This window comes from Choloepus didactylus, chromosome 14, assembly GCF_015220235.1.
Source record: "Choloepus didactylus isolate mChoDid1 chromosome 14, mChoDid1.pri, whole genome shotgun sequence".
Taxonomy (NCBI): Eukaryota; Metazoa; Chordata; class Mammalia; order Pilosa; family Megalonychidae; genus Choloepus; species Choloepus didactylus.
This window is the reverse complement of record NC_051320.1, coordinates 98,494,859-98,512,537: the sequence shown is the minus strand read 5'-3', so window position 1 is coordinate 98,512,537 and position 17,679 is coordinate 98,494,859. Positions and strand designations below refer to the sequence as shown.

At 51.1% G+C, this 17,679-nt stretch overlaps 1 protein-coding gene across 3 annotated transcripts; it reads right to left on the bottom strand.

Annotated features, from left to right (window-relative positions):
* Positions 1-6,569: 6,569 nt before the first annotated feature.
* Positions 6,570-16,929, bottom strand: ZNF707 (zinc finger protein 707). Of its 3 annotated transcripts, none has more exons than XM_037803533.1 (6): positions 16,471-16,929; positions 11,428-11,502; positions 10,888-11,014; positions 10,335-10,460; positions 9,455-9,583; positions 6,570-9,057 (listed from the first exon to the last, which is right to left on the bottom strand). In XM_037803533.1, the coding sequence occupies exons 2-6, from the start codon at positions 11,440-11,442 to the stop codon at positions 8,300-8,302; spliced, it is 1,155 nt and encodes a 384-aa protein (XP_037659461.1). In that variant the 5' UTR covers positions 11,443-11,502; positions 16,471-16,929; the 3' UTR covers positions 6,570-8,299. The 3 variants fall into 3 exon arrangements, with proteins under 3 accessions (XP_037659461.1, XP_037659463.1, XP_037659462.1); XM_037803535.1 differs by having other exon boundaries at positions 6,570-8,904; XM_037803534.1 differs by having other exon boundaries at positions 10,347-10,460.
* Positions 16,930-17,679: the final 750 nt, after the last annotated feature.

Genomic DNA, 17,679 nt, shown 5'->3' with positions numbered 1-17,679 from the left:
CTGGCCACTGTACTCCTTCACGGGACACGGCCATGTGCCCACATGCTCAGATCTGTTCATGGGAAAGTGTGGGCGCCTCCTCTGTCTCCCCTCACTCTTTCTCTTCCTCCGCCTTAACCGCAAGTTCCCTTTGTGTTGTTTAGACCTTTTCCAAATATTGAGTGCATACAAGTTTTAAATGGTCAGAACATAAAGGTGAAATGCATCTCATGTCAATATGTAGTCACCCTCCTATAATAATGACAGCTTTTTGTTTTAAAGTATATTTTTCAGACATTGATACAAATATGGCAGTTTCTTTCTGGTTAGAATTTGCCTGTATATATTTTTGTTCTCGTACTGTAAACTTTCTATAACTTTCTATATCTTATGTGGCACTAATGTGTAGCATAAAGATGATTATTCTAATTTCCCTCCAATATGGTAACTTTTTTTCTTGTTTGTTTTGCTTTTACAAATACTCTACACCCTCCCGCTCCCTTTCCCTGGATAGCTTCTAATCTGCTTTCTATTTCTGCAAATTTGCTATTTTCTAGTCATCTCTTTTAAGCGTATCACACAATTTTTGTTCTTTACGTCTCTTGCTTATTTCATTGAGCATAGTGGTTTCAAGGTTCTCCCACATTGCAGCATGTCACATAACCTTATGGCTGAAAAATATTCCATTGTTTATATGTACGTTTTGTTTATCCATTAATTTATTGATGGACACTTGGGTTAATTCCAGCTTTGGGCTATTGTGAATAATACCAAATTGTAACACTGATGTACAAGTATTTGTTTGTGACCCTGTTTTCACTCTCTTTGTGTATATACCTAGAAGTGGGATTTCCAGTTCAAATGGTAACTATAACTTTTTGAAGAATTTCCATATTGCTTTCATATGTATATATAATAGCCATCCTCATACATGTGAAGTGGTATCTTGTGGCTTTGACGTTCCCTAATTGCTGCGATGTTGAGCTTCTTTTCATGTGCTTGTTGGCCACTTGTATACCTTCTTTGGAGAAATGTCTATTCAAGTCCTTTGCCCATTTTTAAATTGGGTTGTTTTTTTATTTTTCTGTGTGTGTTGCCTTGTGAAAATGTTATATATTCTGGATGTTAAAAGCTTATCTGATGTAAGGATGTAAGTTTCCCTGGCAACATGGGACTTGACTCCCAGGGATGAGCCTGGCCCTGGCATTGTGGGATCAACAATGCCTTTTTGACAAAAAGGGGGAAGAGAAATGAAACAAAATAAAGTTTCAGTGGCTGAGAGATTTCAAATAGAGTCGCGAGGTCATTCTGGAGGTGACTCTTATGCAAGCTTCAGCTAGATACTGCAAATTGCCAAGCCCCAACCAACAGTATTGCTGAAAACCCTAAAGAATACCCTGGGCTCTAAACATTTTTATGTTTTCAGAACATAGGAAATTTGTTTTCAGAATCTTAAAACATCCAGATGGCTCCTATGCCAGATAAACCCTGAAAGCCAGAGGGACCAGTCTATCCAAGAACATCAACCAGTTTCATTCCTCTACCCCATATTGTTGACACCCCTTTTCAGCACAAAAAAGTTAGAATGGTCATTGCCCAGATATCCCTGAAGTTTGAATGAACAAATGAGAGGAAGGAGTTGTAATGGAGAAGTTAGGATGTAACAAATGATTATGACTACTGAGTCATCATCTAGATATTTCTTTTTAGTTTCTAGTGTGCTAGAATAGCCAGAAGGAAATACCTGAAATTATTGAACTGTAATCCAGTAGCCTTCATCTTTGATAATGTTTGCATAACTCTATAGCCTTCATCTTGTGACCGTGTGATTGTAAAAACCTTGTGACTGATACCCCCTTTATCCAGTGTATGGGTAGATGAGTAAAATAAAGACATGCATGAAAAAAAATAATTCACTGGGAATATGGGTAAAAAAATACCCCTTCATAAACTATGGACAATAGTTAAAAGTACTTCTTTAATAATGTTTCATCAATTGTAACAAATGTAACTACTGTTTAAAAATAGAGTCATGAAAAGAAGCAAAAAATAAAAGCACTTGAATGAAAAAAAAAAAAGGTAAACAGAGCCTACTGTAGGTTTACAATTTTTAGGCAGACAATTGTTCATAATATCTTCCTGTAATCCTTTTTATTTCTATGAGGTCAGTAGTAATGTCCCCACTTTCATTTCTGATTTTAGTTATTCGCATCCTCTTTTTTTTTCCTTTGCCAGTCTACCTCAAGGTTTGTCAATTTTATTGATTTTTTCAAAGGACCAACTCTTCGTTTTCTTGATTCTATATTTTTCTACTCTCTATTTCATTCATCTCTAATCCAATCTTTATGTTTAAACCTTCTGCTTCCCTTGTGTTTAGTTTGCTCTTCTTTTTCTAGTTCCTCAAGGGGCACAGTTAGGTTATTGAGATCCTTCAATTTTAATGTGTTTCTGCCATAAATTTTAGTTTGTTTGTTTTTTACATCACGTAACGTTTGGTAAGTTGTGTTTTCATTTTCATTTGTCTCAAGGTATTCTCTGATTTCTCATATAATTTCTTCTTTGACCCATTGGTTAAGAGTGTGCTGTTTAAGATGAGTAAGAAAATAGAGACAACAAACTAATAAATAATGGTGGGGGGGGAAGGGGTGTGGGATGTTTTGAGTGTTCCTTCTTATTTTTATTCTTTCTTATTTGGTTTAATGAAAATGTTCAAAAATTGATTGTGGTGATGTGGCCCTCTCTCTCTGGCTAAGCCAACTTGAAAGGTGAAATCACTGCCCTCCCCCCTACATGGGATCAGACACCCAGGGAAGTGAATCTCCCTGGCAACGTGGAATATGACTCCCGGGGAGGAATGTAGACCCGGCATCGTGGGACGGAGAACATCTTCTTGACCAAAAGGGGGATGTGAAAGGAAATGAAATAAGCTTCAGTGGCAGAGAGATTCCAAAACGAGCCGAGAGATCACTCTGGTGGGCACTCTTACGCACACTTTAGACAACCTTTTTTAGGTTCTAAAGAATTGGGGTAGCTGGTGGTGGATACCTGAAACTATTAAACTACAACCCAGAACCCATGAATCTCGAAGACAGTTGTATAAAAATGTAGCTTATGAGGGGTGACAGTGGGATTGGGAATGCCATAAGGACCAAACTCCACTTTGTCTAGTTTATGGATGGATGTGTAGAAAAGTAGGGGAAGCAAACAAACAGACAAAGGTACCCAGTGTTCTTTTTTACTTCAATTGCTCTTTTTCACTCTAATTATTATTCTTGTTATTTTTGTGTGTGTGCTAATGAAGGTGTCAGGGATTGATTTAGGTGATGAATGTACAACTATGTAATGGTACTGTAAACAATCGAAAGTACAATTTGTTTTATATGACTGCGTGGTATGTGAATATATCTCAATAAAATGATGATTAAAAAAAATAATAATAAAAAAAAAAATAAAAATCCAACTATGTACCCAGAAACCTGAAAAGCCCATGTAAGAATATTATAACAGGCTTGATAAAACCTTTAAACAATTCTCAGGTCTTTACCATAGTGACTATGAAACCTCTACACTGTTTAATTCTACTTTTGTTAACAGCCTTTCAAAGAATTAAGCACTATCCTAAAGTGTAAACAACTAAATTGGACCACAATGGAATCTAATGATTTAGTAAATCTTACAGATCAATTAGACCTTAACTTTAAAAAGGCTGGGGAAAAAAATCCTCCCAAGCTAAGACAGTGCAAATATGATTAGCACAAACCTTGAGTTTCCAATTATAGCAGCTAAATACACCTTCAAGTAAAATCTTTAGGCATCAGGGTTCAGGGCATGGGTATTTATAATTATTGTAAACACTCTGGAAATTGGAAAAGAAACTGCCCCAAACTAAAAAATCCAAATAAAAAAAAACAGCAGAAACCCCATGAATGTTTTCTTTGCCCTCTAAGAAAGCAACCCTTGTTAGTTGCTTTAATGCAACTACTAGGGCTGCTCTGGGGGCACAGGAGAAGTTTTTCCAACTGTCCATATCATGTCTTTAGGCAAAATAGATCTGATAATCAGAAATGAGGATTTTGGGTTCTAATAGGTATTAAGGCCATCTTCTCTGTCTTAAATCCAATGCCCTCATTAACCCTTCTCCCTGGAGTACAGAAACAATTCAAATGGTAGGACTCTCCAACAAACCCATGATCATATTTAATTCTCCCCAATTCCCTTTCAGGTAGGACATTTACAAGGCATCCATCAATTTTTATTAGTCCCTGTGGTGGTTTGAAACTGGGAAAAGCATGTCTTTTTAAGTTAATCCCTTCCTGAGGGTGCGTTTGCATTGTAAGTAGGATCTTGTAATGAGGGTACTTTAGTTAAGGTGTGACCCACCTCATTCAGGCTGGGTCTTAATCCTTTTACTGGAGTCCTTTATAAATGTGATGAATACAGAAAGAAAAAGCCATGGAAGCAAGAAGCTGAAAGCAATGAAACCTGGAAGAGAATGGAGAAACCAGCAGACACCACTAGTTGTCTTACCATGTGGCAGAGGACTCAAGGGTCACTGGTAGCCAGTCTTCGGACAGCAAGCATCACCTTGATTTGGACATTTTTCTCAGACTTAAAACTGTAAGCTAATAAATTCCTATTGTTAAGCCAAAAAAAAAAAAAAAAAAAAAAAAAAAAAATTGATTGTGGTGATGAATGTACAACTATATGATGATACCATCAGCCATGGATTGCACACGTAGAATGATTGTCTGGCATGTGGATGTATCTTAATAAAATTGCACTTAAAAAGTGTGTTGTTTAAATTCTACATATTTTTTAGTCTTCCATTTTCCTTCTGTAACTGATTTCTAGCTTCATTCCATTGTGGTCAAAGATACTCTGTAGGATTTCAATCTTCTACATTACCCTCCAAGACAACTCCTTTTCCAATAATGGAGCTAAGTACATTTAGTTTACAAATTTAGTGCTGTTATTTCCTTGATTCAGTTTTTTCCTCAAACATCCTATAAACACACACTTTGGTGTTTGTAAGAGACACTAACACACCATCTGAGCTCCCCTTCGGGAGCGAAGAACTGACTCCCAGCTGTCGCGAGTGCTGCCGGCCCCTGCAGATCCGCCCTCTCTATTGTCCCGAGCTGAAGTAAGCCATTTGGCCCAAGGTTACTCCTTTCCCTGGGGCCTGTCTACACCCAACGTCTGGTCAAAGTGGGTCCCTGCACTTCCACGGGCTCATCCAGGCCTCAAGGCCCTGCACGTTGGTCTACAGCTGAGGAGGCCGGGTTCAAATCCATCGCCAAGACCTGAATTTGTGAAGGGGCCGCGCACGTATCTAAGAGGTGATGTGTTCTTTTGTTTTTTTCAGCCTCCCCACTCTGCCTGGACCATCTGGATTGGCTACTAATTAGAGTACAAACTGAAAAGGTACTTAATAAGGTAAATCTCTAATCCATCTGGAACCCTAAGAACCTTTGCACTTAAGGGCAAAATTGCCTCAAAGGTCCGAGGGAAACAGCAAGCAGCGCACAAATATCAGGAAAATGTGGGGGTGCAGTAACCTCAAGCCAGCTGAGGATCAGCCTGACGGGCAGCCCCAGTCCTGCTCCCTGGACACACGCAGGGAGGAAACGCTTCTCCTCACCCAGGCCCTGCTAGGCAGCCCACAGGGAACGGGCAGCCCGGGACTAAAGCCCAGCTGGACACTGAGCTGGGCATGAGGCAGGTGCCCCGGAGCCTGAAGCTCCCACCTATAGGTGCCGGGCGGCCCACCTGGGGCAACTGAAACGGGCCCTGGACTGGAAGGTGGCGGACTGCAGGATTCACTCCACACGATGGCATCACGGGGGAAAACAAGGCAGACACAGGCGGCCCCAGGCCTGGGAGACGACGGAGACTCAGGTCTTCACCAGCTTCTCCCCAGCAACCCCCGCGAGGCCGTCGGCACCTGCACGCAGGACACGGGACGCCGTGTGGACCCTGTGCAGGCAGCAAGCCAGACGGAGACCAGGCGCATCTCACACGGGACCGGATCATGCCGGTGCAATCAAGGCCTCCCGCGTGTTCCGTTTGGTGGGGTTACGGTGGAGGCCCTGCTGTGGGGTGGAGGCCCCCCAGAGGCTACACCCACGCCCTAAGCTGTGTGTGTGGCCTCACCTGGGAACAGGGGAGTCCAGACGGGGTCCTGGGTTTGGGTGGGCTCTCGGGCCCCAGGAGGAAACGTGAGCCCGCAGGTGCAGGGAAGCCAGGGTGCCGGGAGCGCAGGGGGCCGCGCAGGCCGCGAGAGGAAATATTTCCGTTGTTTTAAGCCAACCAGTTTGCGGCATTTTGTCTCAGAGGCTCCAGGAGACTCCCACAGTCCTGGCCCTGCCTGCGGGCCTCACCTCCGGCTGCCGCCGACACAGCCCTGCACCCCTCACCCCGCCCTGCCGAGGACATGCCCTTCCGCCAGCGGGGTTTGCTGGCCCGGACCGAAAATTGTACCTTAAGGACCCAATGGAGGTTTTAAACAACCTTCAGTATGTATTAATGAACTTAAGTATCCTGTAAAAAAAAAAAATTATAGAAATTTCCAGACACCCATTACCCAGGTGCAATGACTGTTGGCACTTTGCCAGTACTGCTTTAATATTTAAGCAAATCCCAGACGCCACGTCATTTCACCTAAAAATATGTCAGAACACATCTTTAATAAGGACCGTGTCATCACAACAAAATGACTAATTCCTTAATCCCACCCAATACCAAGTTCAGATTTCCATGATTGTCTCAAAACGCCCGTCCGTGCCGGCCTGTTCCACGCGGGGTTGGAGCCCCCCACCCCGGCTCTCAGGCCCCGGCCCCTCCTCTCTGAGCCTGACCTGGACGGAGGTCACCTGTGGGACAGCATCCCCCAGTCTGGACTTGGCCCGTGCTCCCTCTCAGTGTTTGAACCTGCTCTTCTACCCTCTTATTTCCTGTAAATTCATTTCTACTTCTATCGTTCCATCAGCATTTGCTTGCTGGAATTCTTCAACATAAAACAAAAGTTAAGTTTCCCTCCCTCGAATGTTTGGGTAACCGGAACCGCAGCTCTTACAGGAGAGGGAGGGCAAGCGCCCGAGTCCTTCTCCTTGGGGTGAGGAGCTGTGCCCTCGCCAATGCCCCGACAGACCCGACTTCCGGACACCTGAGTTTAGAACACAAGAGTCGCGTGGAGGAAACACGGCCGACCCTCACTGCCCGAAGACCCGCCACTGACTTCCTACCTGAAGGCGCCTGCCCCCCACTCCCACCTCCGAGGAGGGGGTTCCCGTGGGCACAGGGGCAGCCCCAGATCTCCCACCCGTGTCCAGGCAGAGACTCAGGGCTGGCGAGGACCCCCGGGCTGCTGGGCTGCACCCAGACCTCGTGGGCCAACAGCTGCCCAGACAGCCCCGTGCGGAACGTGGCCTGAGGGCGTGAGCCCCGAAACCCCAGGCACGGCACCTGCTCCTCCCGAGGCAGCCGGGCCCGGGGCGCAGAGGGCCGTCAGGCCCCCAGGATGTCATCCATGATGTGCTGGCGTCCAACCACACATCACCGGTGAAAAGCTTTCGTGAGCTCCTTGTATTAATAAACACAAAGAAATAAAGGAAGGCGCGGTGCTCTTTTACCAAAGATCTACTCTGAGAGCTCATTCAGCTTCCAAAGTTGAGCAGTGGCGGCTCTGGGAATTGTGGGGACACATGGTCCCAACAGAAGTCTCTCTGCATGCAGGAAACCTGCCCCCTCTTCTCAGGTGCAGCTCGGGCTCTAAGTGACAGCCGACAAAGGCCCTTCTGGAACCCCCCAGCTCAGAACCACTGTCTTCCTGGGTAAAGCCTGAGGATTAAAAGGTGTTCGTTCCTAAGCCCCCAGGTGGGGCTACAAGGGACTTGCCTCTCTGGGCAAAGCCTTCTACTGCCTGCGCCACATGAGGAAGATGCAGGCTGAATGACACAGGGTATCTGGGGAGGAACCGGGAAGGGGGGAGGTGAGGCCAAGAGGACGCTGGGGCCAGGCAGAGCTCCTGGGGGCAAGGGTGGAGTTGAGCTCACACGGCTTCTCTGCACCCCAGGACCCAGGACGGCTCTGGGCCTGCACCCGCCCAGGAGCACAGCGGTGGCACCTTTCCGGGCACATTGGGGACCACAGGCGCTGCCAGTGCCCCCCTCCCCGAGCACTACCCACATCCACTTCTCCCCCGGGGGGTTGTACTGGGAGATCTGCACAGCTCGGCTGCTTCCCGGTGGTGTGGGGCTGCAGAGACCTCTTTCCAGGCGACGCTGGAGGAGGGGGTGGTGCCTGCTGCTGCCCGGGCGCCCTACACGCCCCCCCGGCTGTGGGTCCTCTGGTGCCGTGTGAAGAAGCCCAGGTGGCGGAAGCCCTTCCCACAGCGCTCGCACTCGTAGGCCCTCTTGGTGAGGTGCAGCCGCCGGTGGATGCTGAAGCCCTTGGCCCAGCGGAAGGCCTTGCCGCAGTCGGGGCACGTGTAGGGCTTCTCCCCACTGTGGAGGCGCCGGTGGTGGCTGAGGTTCTCCTTGGTCCGGAAGGCCTTGCCGCACTCGGGACAGAAGAACGGCCGCTCGCCCGTGTGCACCAGCTGGTGCCGCAGGAGGTTGGACTTCTGCTGGAAGGCCTTGCCACAGTCGCCGCAGCCGTAGGGTCTGTGCCCCGTGTGGACCTTCTGGTGCTGCACGAGGCGGTCCTTCAGGCTGAAGGCCTGTCCGCACACGGCGCAGCTGAAGGGCTTCTCGCTGGTGTGGTTTCTCTGGTGCCGCAGGAGGTTTGAAACCCACCGGAAGGCCTGGCCGCACTCGGAACACCTGAAGGGCTTCTTCCCGCTGGGCCCCTCCGAGCGCTGCGCCTGGTGCTCCGGCTGCTTCCCGTGCACCTGCCACTGGACACCTGCGAGCCTCTCGGAAGCAGCTGCAGGAAAGTGCACATGATCGGAGTTCAGAACAAAGTCTACCCCAGATTCCGACTCCGCCTTCGCTCGTTCCTGCCCGTGGATCCCCCCGTGAGCCCAGCTCAGCCGGGTGCAGCGTCCCTGCTGGTCAGCGGTGCTCCCCGCCAGGGCCCCTATGGAAGAAGCGGACACTCACGCACGGCCGGGGCCCTCCTCGGGGCAAGTGCGCAGGGGCCACCTCGCAAACGCGAAGACAACGGCCCAGTGTGGCACATCGACCCCTTTTCATCTAACCAGGAGGGTCGCGCCAAGGGAAATGGCAGGTGAGAAGTGAAGAGCTGGTTCAGGGGGCCCCTCGTGTGAGAGTGGGGAGCGGGCCATGAGGCTGGTATGCTGGGGGTCCTCACGGCTGACAGCACAGGCCACCACGCGCCATCGGTAAACACACACCTGGGTCTGGAAACCATGGTTTCTCAGAACCCAGAGAATTCACTCTGGGCTTGCTCTCGGCCACTCAGCGAGACCCTGCCCCAGGGGCCCGGCTCCAGCACGTGAGTCTAGACCACTCACCTTTCAGGCCACGGGCTCCTCTCAAGCCAGGGGCCCAGGGCCTCCCACAGTGTGTGGTTCTGTACAGCTCTGCATCTCCCCAGCTTGGCTCATGCTCCCACATCTGCCTCATTTCACTCCTGAGAGCATCTGAAATCAAACACAAAACAAAAGACTCAATTCCTTTCCTTCAAGGAGAGTAGCTGGAAGGGAGCAACAAGCCTGCGGTGAGACGATCACACCTGGGGCCAGCTGGGACCGCCCACCGGAGCGGGTGCCCTTGCTGGGCCTCCCACAGCCTCCAGGGCTCACCCTCACAGCAGCCAGGGCAGCGGCAACGTGGGCAGGGCCCCGGGCTCCTGTGCCAGAGGCGACGGCAACACCTCCCTTGAAGGGGGTGCCTGGCGGCTCACGAAGGGGAAGCGGGGCTGTGCCATCCACTGTGCGTGGGGGCACCACGGTGTGCCACGAGCACCACCACTGGGACTGCACCTCGTTTAACCCTTGCGGTGCCTCAACCACTGCCACCGTCCCAGGCTAGAGAGCAGCAGGCGGGATAAAGGGGCCTCAAGCAGGTCCACACCCAGGGGATTTGCTCCAAAGCCTGTGGTGACACTCGGCCTGGGTGGCCGTCACCGCCAGGCACCAAGAACCGCCCGGCCTAGCCCTTGCAGCCCCCTGAGTCGGCACCCCCACCGATCAGTTCTCCCAGAGCAGAGCTTGGTGGCAGGAACGTGGCAGCTGCACCTGCCTGTTTTTAAGGCTCCCTAACTTGGAAAGCACATTCATCCCTACTACGAAAACCCCATCAGCTGACAATTTGAAAGACACGGAGCAGCTGTGGGCCGACACTCTCACGAGGGAGCAGGGAGGGGGGCAGAGGGGACAGGGCCGGGCTCACCTGGGTGCTCACCTGGGCGGCAGCCCCGCTGCCCCTCCCGGAACACAGGTCTCTCCCAGTCCTCGACCCACGGCTCATCCCACTGCTCCAGTCGGGAGACAAGGTCTGGTCTGGGGCCACAAAACCCTTGAGGGAGAGAAAACAGGCGACTTCATTTGCACAGGAGCAAAGGGAGGCTGAAGGCAGCCCCAGGCTGGCCCTTGAGGGATGCCTGGAGAAACGCCCCCAAGAAGGGCCGACAGAAGGGAGAAGGGAGTGTGGGTGCCAGTCCCCAGCTGCTCTCGTGCTCTCGCTGCTGGTGGGCTGACGAGAAGGCCCAGCAGGGGTCCTGGCAGCACCGGGTGAACGGTACAGGGCTGAGGAAGGCAGACGGGGTGGCCTCGAGGGAGGCACAAGGGACAAGTCCCCAGCAGTGTCGGGGCTGAGGCCCGGGGAGGGCCCTCTACGGGACACGGGGCAGGACATTTTGGCTCCCAGACCCCTTGGCCTAAACCCAGAGGCCCCGAGATATGGCAGACGAGACGGGCCCCAGAGGCCACAGGCACAGCCTTACCCAGCAGGGCCAGGCTCCCAAAAGCGTCCAGCATCACGTCGCGGTAGAGAGCCTTCTGCCCGGGGTCCAGACATGCCCATTCTTCCCTCGAGAAGTACACGGCCACGTCCTCGAAGGCCACCGGCTCCTGCAACACAGACAGCTCCATGCCGTGACCAGGACAGCAGGACGGGCTGCTCCAGACACTGGGAGACAGTGGGGAACAAGGAGGCGGCCGGACATGGTGTCTGGGCTGGGAGGGGAGAGGAGGAGGGAAGAGAGGGAAGAGAGGGGAGGGGGAGAGGTCTTCAAGGAGGGGAACCCCAAGAACTCCAAGCCTGAGGCAAGAGAGGAGGCATCTAAGAATGCGGATGTTTTCTATAACACACATGTACAACTCTCCTAACAAACCATCTCTTTTTTTTTTTCTCCCTAAAAGAGAACAAGCAGACAGACGGGCACGGCCCCCGAGCCTCTGAGGCCCCACGGCAGGGGCTGGGCCGGGCGGGTGAGCAGGGCGGGGCAGGGGTTGCACTGGGCAGAGGCGGCCGCCGAGCTCACCTGGGGCACATTCATGGGGCAGCAGCAGCCACGTGGCAGCAGGTACGTGGGCTCCTCCAGGGAGAGCAGCCGGATCTGGGGGACAGAGAAGTGTGAGCGAGAGCAGCCAGCCTGGGAGGCCCCTCGCTGACCCCACGAGCCCCACCTAACAGGGAACCGAGGGGAATTCAGGAAAAACCGGCCACAAGCACGTTCTCACACCTGGGTCTGCTCCCTAAGTTGTAGCTTCTACCAGATGGAAGGTCAGTTTGGGGGTGGGGAGGAGATCGGGGTCACGTTAGGTAGACAGGATGGCCATCTCCCACAAAACATTCCAAAATACCAAGAGCAAGCCACAGGCTGCCACCAGGTGACAGCCAAGAGTGGCCATTTCCAGCTGGAAGCCAAGGCTTAGTTGCAGACACGGCTGGAGAGTTTGGGGCCAGATCCCCAACCAGGACAGGCTGGTTCCTAGGGCTAGGGCCCAGGCGGCCCATTCCCACAGCAGTGCCCGCAGCGCGGCCTCCCCACAACCAGGAAATCCCGCTACACTGCTGACGCCAGCAACCGAGCTACAAACTCCCCTCAACCGTGCAGCCTGGGTCCGCTCAGATCCAGTTCTGACTCCTGTGCCCAGAAGCCCCCTCTTCCAAACCCCAACACCCCCTGCAGACTCTGCATTTCCTGGGTAAAGCTTGGAGTCCCAAGGACACTGAGAGAAGACGTAACCAGCTGGAGTGTGATGCCCGTCTGGGTCCCACGTCAGGGACAAGAAAGGCAACCTCGCCACAGAGCCCACTGACCCCGAAGCACCCCAAACGGACTCGGAGAACAGCCTGGGGTTAAAAGTTCAGCAACTCGAGTGAAACGGGCAAAGTTCTTGAAAAACATAATATGTTATGAAACTGCCAAAAGGGAAAAAGACGAACGGCCTTATTATGTTAATTAACTGAAACTGTAATAAAAACCTCCCCAGAAATTAAACACCAAGCACCAAGGGATTCTCTGGTGAACCAACACCGAGGGAAGTCGGACAGCCATCTCAACACCTCTCGCGGAGAGAGGAAGGGCAAACGCCTGCCAGCTTTTCTTAGGAGGACATCAAAACTTGATAAAGATGTTAAAAGAAATGAAAACAACAGGCCAATATCCCTCATAAACACAGGTACAGAAATTCTTAACAAAATAGTAGGAAACCTGTACTAGTTTGTATATATTATGTCCCCCAGAAAAAGCCACGTTCTTTGAAGCAATCTCATTGGGGCAGACATGTTAGTGTGGATTAAATTGTACCTCTTTGAGTGTTTCCATGGAGATGCAACCCACCCAACTGTGGGTGATGACTCTTGACTGGATAGTTTCCACGGAGGTGTGGCCCCGCCCATTCAGCGTGGGCCTTGATTAGTTTACTGGAGCACTATGTAAGCTCAGACAGGAGGAGCGAGCTTGCAACAACCAAGAGGGACACTTTGAAGAACATGCAGGAGCTGAGAAAGGAGTTGCAAATAAGAAACAGTTTGAAGACGGCCATTGAAAGCAGAGTTTTGCTGATGCTTTGGAGGTACTAGCTCAGAATTTGCCCAGAGAAGCTGACACATTTTGGAGAATGCCATTGTGCCAGTTTGAATGTATTATGTCCCCCAAAACACCATTATCATTGATGTAGTCTTGTGTGGGCCAACGTATCAGTGTTGATTAGATTGCAATTCTTTGAGTGTTTCCATGGAGATGCGACCCACCCAACTGTGGGTGATGACTCTAATTGGATAGTTTCCATGGAGGTGTTACTCCACCCATTCAGGGTGGGTCTGAATTAAATTACTGGAGCACTACGAGTGACATTTTTGAGGAACTGCAGCCTAGAGAGGAATGCCCCAGGAGAAAGCCATTTCGAAACCAGAACTTTGGAGCAGATGCCAGCCCCCTGCCTTCCCAGCTAACAGAGGTTTTCCGGATGCCGTTGGCCATCCTCCAGTGAAGGTACCCAATTGCTGATGTGTTACCTTGGACACTTTATGGCCTTAAGACTAACTGCGTAACCAAATAAACCCTCTTTATAAAAGCCAATCCATTTCTGGTGTTTTGCATTCCCACAGCATTAGCAAACTAGAACAGATTTTGGTACCAGAGAAGTAAGTGCTGGTGCTGCTGAGTTTGCAAATACCAAACATGTTGGAACGGGTTTTTAAATGGATAAGGGGAAGATTCTGGATGAACTGTGAGGGGCTTGATAGAAAAGGCCTAAACTGCTTTGAAGAGACTGTGGAAATATGGACTCTAAAGAGACTTCTGACAAGGCGTTGAACAGAAATGATTGAAATGGGGTCCCCTTTTCCCTTAATCCTATAACATCTGCAAAGCAAAAATGTTGTGTAAACGGCATTAGGCCATGAGGAGGGGGGAGTGAGACTGTACCAGTTAAAGGAAGCGAAACTGTGGTTGCACGCATCAGCCAAGCACAACCCTTTAACAATCAACAGCTGCACCAGTTCCAAGTGAAACTCTGTAAAATTGTTTTTTTGTAATCAAGAGCTAACTGCCAACTCTGCTTCTATTACAATAGCTTGCTTGCGTTTCTAGGATACGGTTTCTGTCTATATAAGGCACCAGCGCACACAGGTCGGGGCTGCTCACTGAATTCCCTGTGCGGTGGGGGTCAAGCTGAGCAGTCGCCAGCCGGCTAATAAAGGCTTTTTAAATTCTAATTGGCTGTCTCGTACTTTAACTCATGGGCACCGTAACATGATGAATGTGATGTTGTGAACTGAAAGAAGAGAATGCTTGTTTTAAAGTGGTGCAGAATTTGGCAAAATTGAGTCCTGGTGCCGGATGGAAGAAAGAATTTGAAAGTGATGAGCTGGGACATTTGGCTGATGAGATTTTGAAACTAGAAGTTGTACATATAGCATGGCTTCTCCATGCAGCTTATAGTAAAATGCGAGTGGAAAGAGATAAACTCAGAACTGAACTTTTGGGTTCAAAGAAACCAGAAACTGATGGTTTGGAAAATTCCAGGCTTCCAGGAGATGGAACCCCAGAAGCTACAGCTTTGAGGATTTAACCAAACATGCAACCCAGCCGCCATTTCAGTACAAGCCAAGATTGGAAAAGCAGTTAAGCAGAAAGGATTTGTGGAAAGTCCTATTGTCTGATGGCTTTTACCCCCCGTGTGCTTCATGCAAAGCCAACAGAATTTTTGTGAGCTCTTTACAGACAGAGCCGCTGCTGGTCTGGACTGGAGGAGACAGACAAAGAACAAATTGAAGGAAAAATTTCTTCAAAGATAGAGCCATGGAGGTTGAGGTCTGGAGTCAAGAGGTCTCGGGCTGGGAGAGCTGCGTGGCCCACAGGCATGGAAAGGGTGAGTTTGCCCTGGAGGTTGAAGGTGGGCCTTCCGCCTCGATGCTCAGGAAAGGTGTGGCCACCTCAGGCCTCAAAGAGGGTGGAGCACATTCCCAGGGGACTGGGGAGATTGCTGATGTGTTACCTTGGACACTTTATGGCCTTAAGACTTAACTGTGTAACCAAATAAACCCCCTTTATAAAAGCCGATCCATTTCTGGTGTTTTGGACTCCAGCAGCATTAGCAAACTAGAAAAGATTTCATAAAATTTTACCTGTCATGACCATGTAAAATTTAACCCCACGAATGCAAAGCTGGTTTGCTGTTCATTGGCTGCAGTCAATGAATCCAAGGTTGGAAAGTGCCAAGGCAGAGCACCGCCTCTCTCCAGAAGGACATCTCCTTCAGCAGCAGCAGACGTCGCACCATCTTTGCATTCACATCTGCGTCAGTTGTCCTGTCTGTCTGCAGCACAGCCACTCCTTTTGAAAGTTTCTACAACTGATCGCTCAGTTTTTCCTTTAAGACTGATCAGTGGTTACGTAACCAGTGGTTATATAACTGGTGATTACATCAAACAGCTAAATAGTTACTATATTATTATCTCAATCCCAATTAAATATACCTCAGGAAACAAGGCACAGAAGAAAACTTCCTCAACCAGATAAACCTGTAGCTATGGGCATACCTGATGGTCAAATATTGCACTCTTTTTCTCAAGGACTGACAACAAGGCAGTCTGCCCTCACTGCTTCTGTCTACCATTTTATTGGAGGTCTGAGCTGATGCAAGAAGGAAAGAACAAGAAATAAAGTCCCAAAGATTAGAAAGAAGTAAAACTGTCATTATTCAAGGATGACATGATTGTGCTTGCAGGGAAATCCTAAGGAATCTTAAGCAATGTGATGGTTAAAGAAAAAGTTTTTTTTTTTTTTTAATGGTGCTGGAAACACAGGGAAAAATTTAGCTTTGACACGCCCTACCTCATAGCACACTCCCAAACTAATTAGGGGCAGACCAGGAACCTCAACATAGGAGCTGAAACAAGAAAGCTTCTAGAAGAAAACCTAGACTACCTCCATAACCCTGGGGTAGGTGAAGATTTCTTTCACAGGACCCCAAAAGCACCAGCCTTTGAAGAAAACAATTGAGAAATTGGACTTTATCAAAATTTTTAAATTTTCCCTATCAAAAGACAGATAAGAAAAACAGAAGGCAAGCCACCGACTGAGAGATAACATTCCCAATCCACCTATCCAATAAGAAACTCGTATCCAGAATAACTTCCACAAATCAGGAGAAATAGACACTTCACCAGAAGACACCCGATGGCTGGTCAACACCGGAAAAGGTGCCCTGGGCCGTGGTCTGGGTCATGTGTAGGTTTCTACCCTGCGTCCCTCCAGCGACTGACGGTCATCGCCGAGGGGCGGCCGCCGAGGGCCTGCCCAGAGCATCTGGGCGCGGGCCAGAGTTTTATGTGACATAAAATACGGTTCTACTTAACACCGGAGACTAACTTGATAAGCTACATTAAAAAACATGCCTCTGTGGGCGCCAAAGTAAAAAGACGCATACAGGATGGGTGGGTGGGGACGCAGGGAGAGGCGAATGATTTCGGACAACGATGGGGTTAAAACAAGACGTCCTGAGTGCCGGGCCGGGAGGAGGAAGGAGAAGGGGACCCAGCCCTGCCCCCTCCCCTGGGGGATCTGACTTACCCGCTCGCCTTCCGGGCGGGACCAGCGGGGAGGGCCGGTTCCTGAGGCCGAGGTGGGCGAGCTCAGCACCTGGAGAGCTCCAGTCTCCGGGTCAGGACGGGGCCCCTGGAGAGCCAGCCCGAGAAGAAGACAGGCCGGGGAGCTGACGGACTGGAGAACCTAAGGGCCGAGGAGGGCCCGCGCCGAGAGAGCGCACAGCTCCGGTCCACGGGCGCCGGGCCTCAGCGACAGCCCTCACGGCTCGTGCAGGCTCGCGGGGCTCCGTAGTCGGCCGGCACCGGGCGGTGGAGCGGGCAGGGGCCGGGGCGGGAGCGGGGGCCGAGGCGGGGCAGGAGCGGGGCAGGAGCGCGGCAGCAGCAGGAGCGGGGCCGGGTCCCGCCCGGCGCGCACCCACAAGCGTCTCCGGCTCCCGCGACGCGCCCTGAGCGAGGCCCAGACGCCAACGCTCCGACTTTCACAAACTTCCCGAGCGGAAGTCCCGCCCCTGCCGCCGGAAGCGGCTCCCGTCCCTCTAGGCCGCCGCGTCTCGGTGGTGCGGGGGCGCGGGGCGTGGCTGTGCTGCAGGTGCCGGACCCAGCCAGACCCCTGCGGCCCCGCGGGACCTCCAGCGCTCCCAGCGCCTCGGGGTCCCCTCACTCCCGACCCTCGCTCCGACCTCTGGGGCGCCGGCTCCTCCCGCGGCCTCCGCGCCTCGCCTCCCGGAGCCTGCAGCCGCGGTGCTCGGGGACCCTGGCTCTCCCCGCCGGGCCTCCCCGCCGAGAGCTCTGACAGCCCCGGAAGCTGGTGATCCTCCACAGGCCAGTCCGAGGGGCCCCGCTTGACCCTCACGGCGCGCCCTGCCCCGTGCGGACTCGCCCCGGACGCCCCTCACCCCTCAGATCCCCGAGGCTGGTCTGCATCCCTGTGCCGCGCCCCCTGGGCCTGTCGCCGGGCCGTTCTGCGGCGCTGCTCCCGCGCAGTGCCGCGGTGCCTGAGCGGCCGTGTCCGTGCCCGGCGGGCCGCGGTTTGAAGGATTTCCTGAAAAGCTCCTGACAGTAGAACTGGCTTTACTGATGTTTGACTTGGTGAAACGGCATAAGTTGGTCTAAATACCTTTTTTTCCTTTCCATGTTCTGACCAGGGCTGGTGAAATCTTGATTTTTAGATAAAAGGAATTTAGATTCTGTTCCTGAGCCGTTTTAGTTGCAAGATTTTTGGATGTTTTTCCTG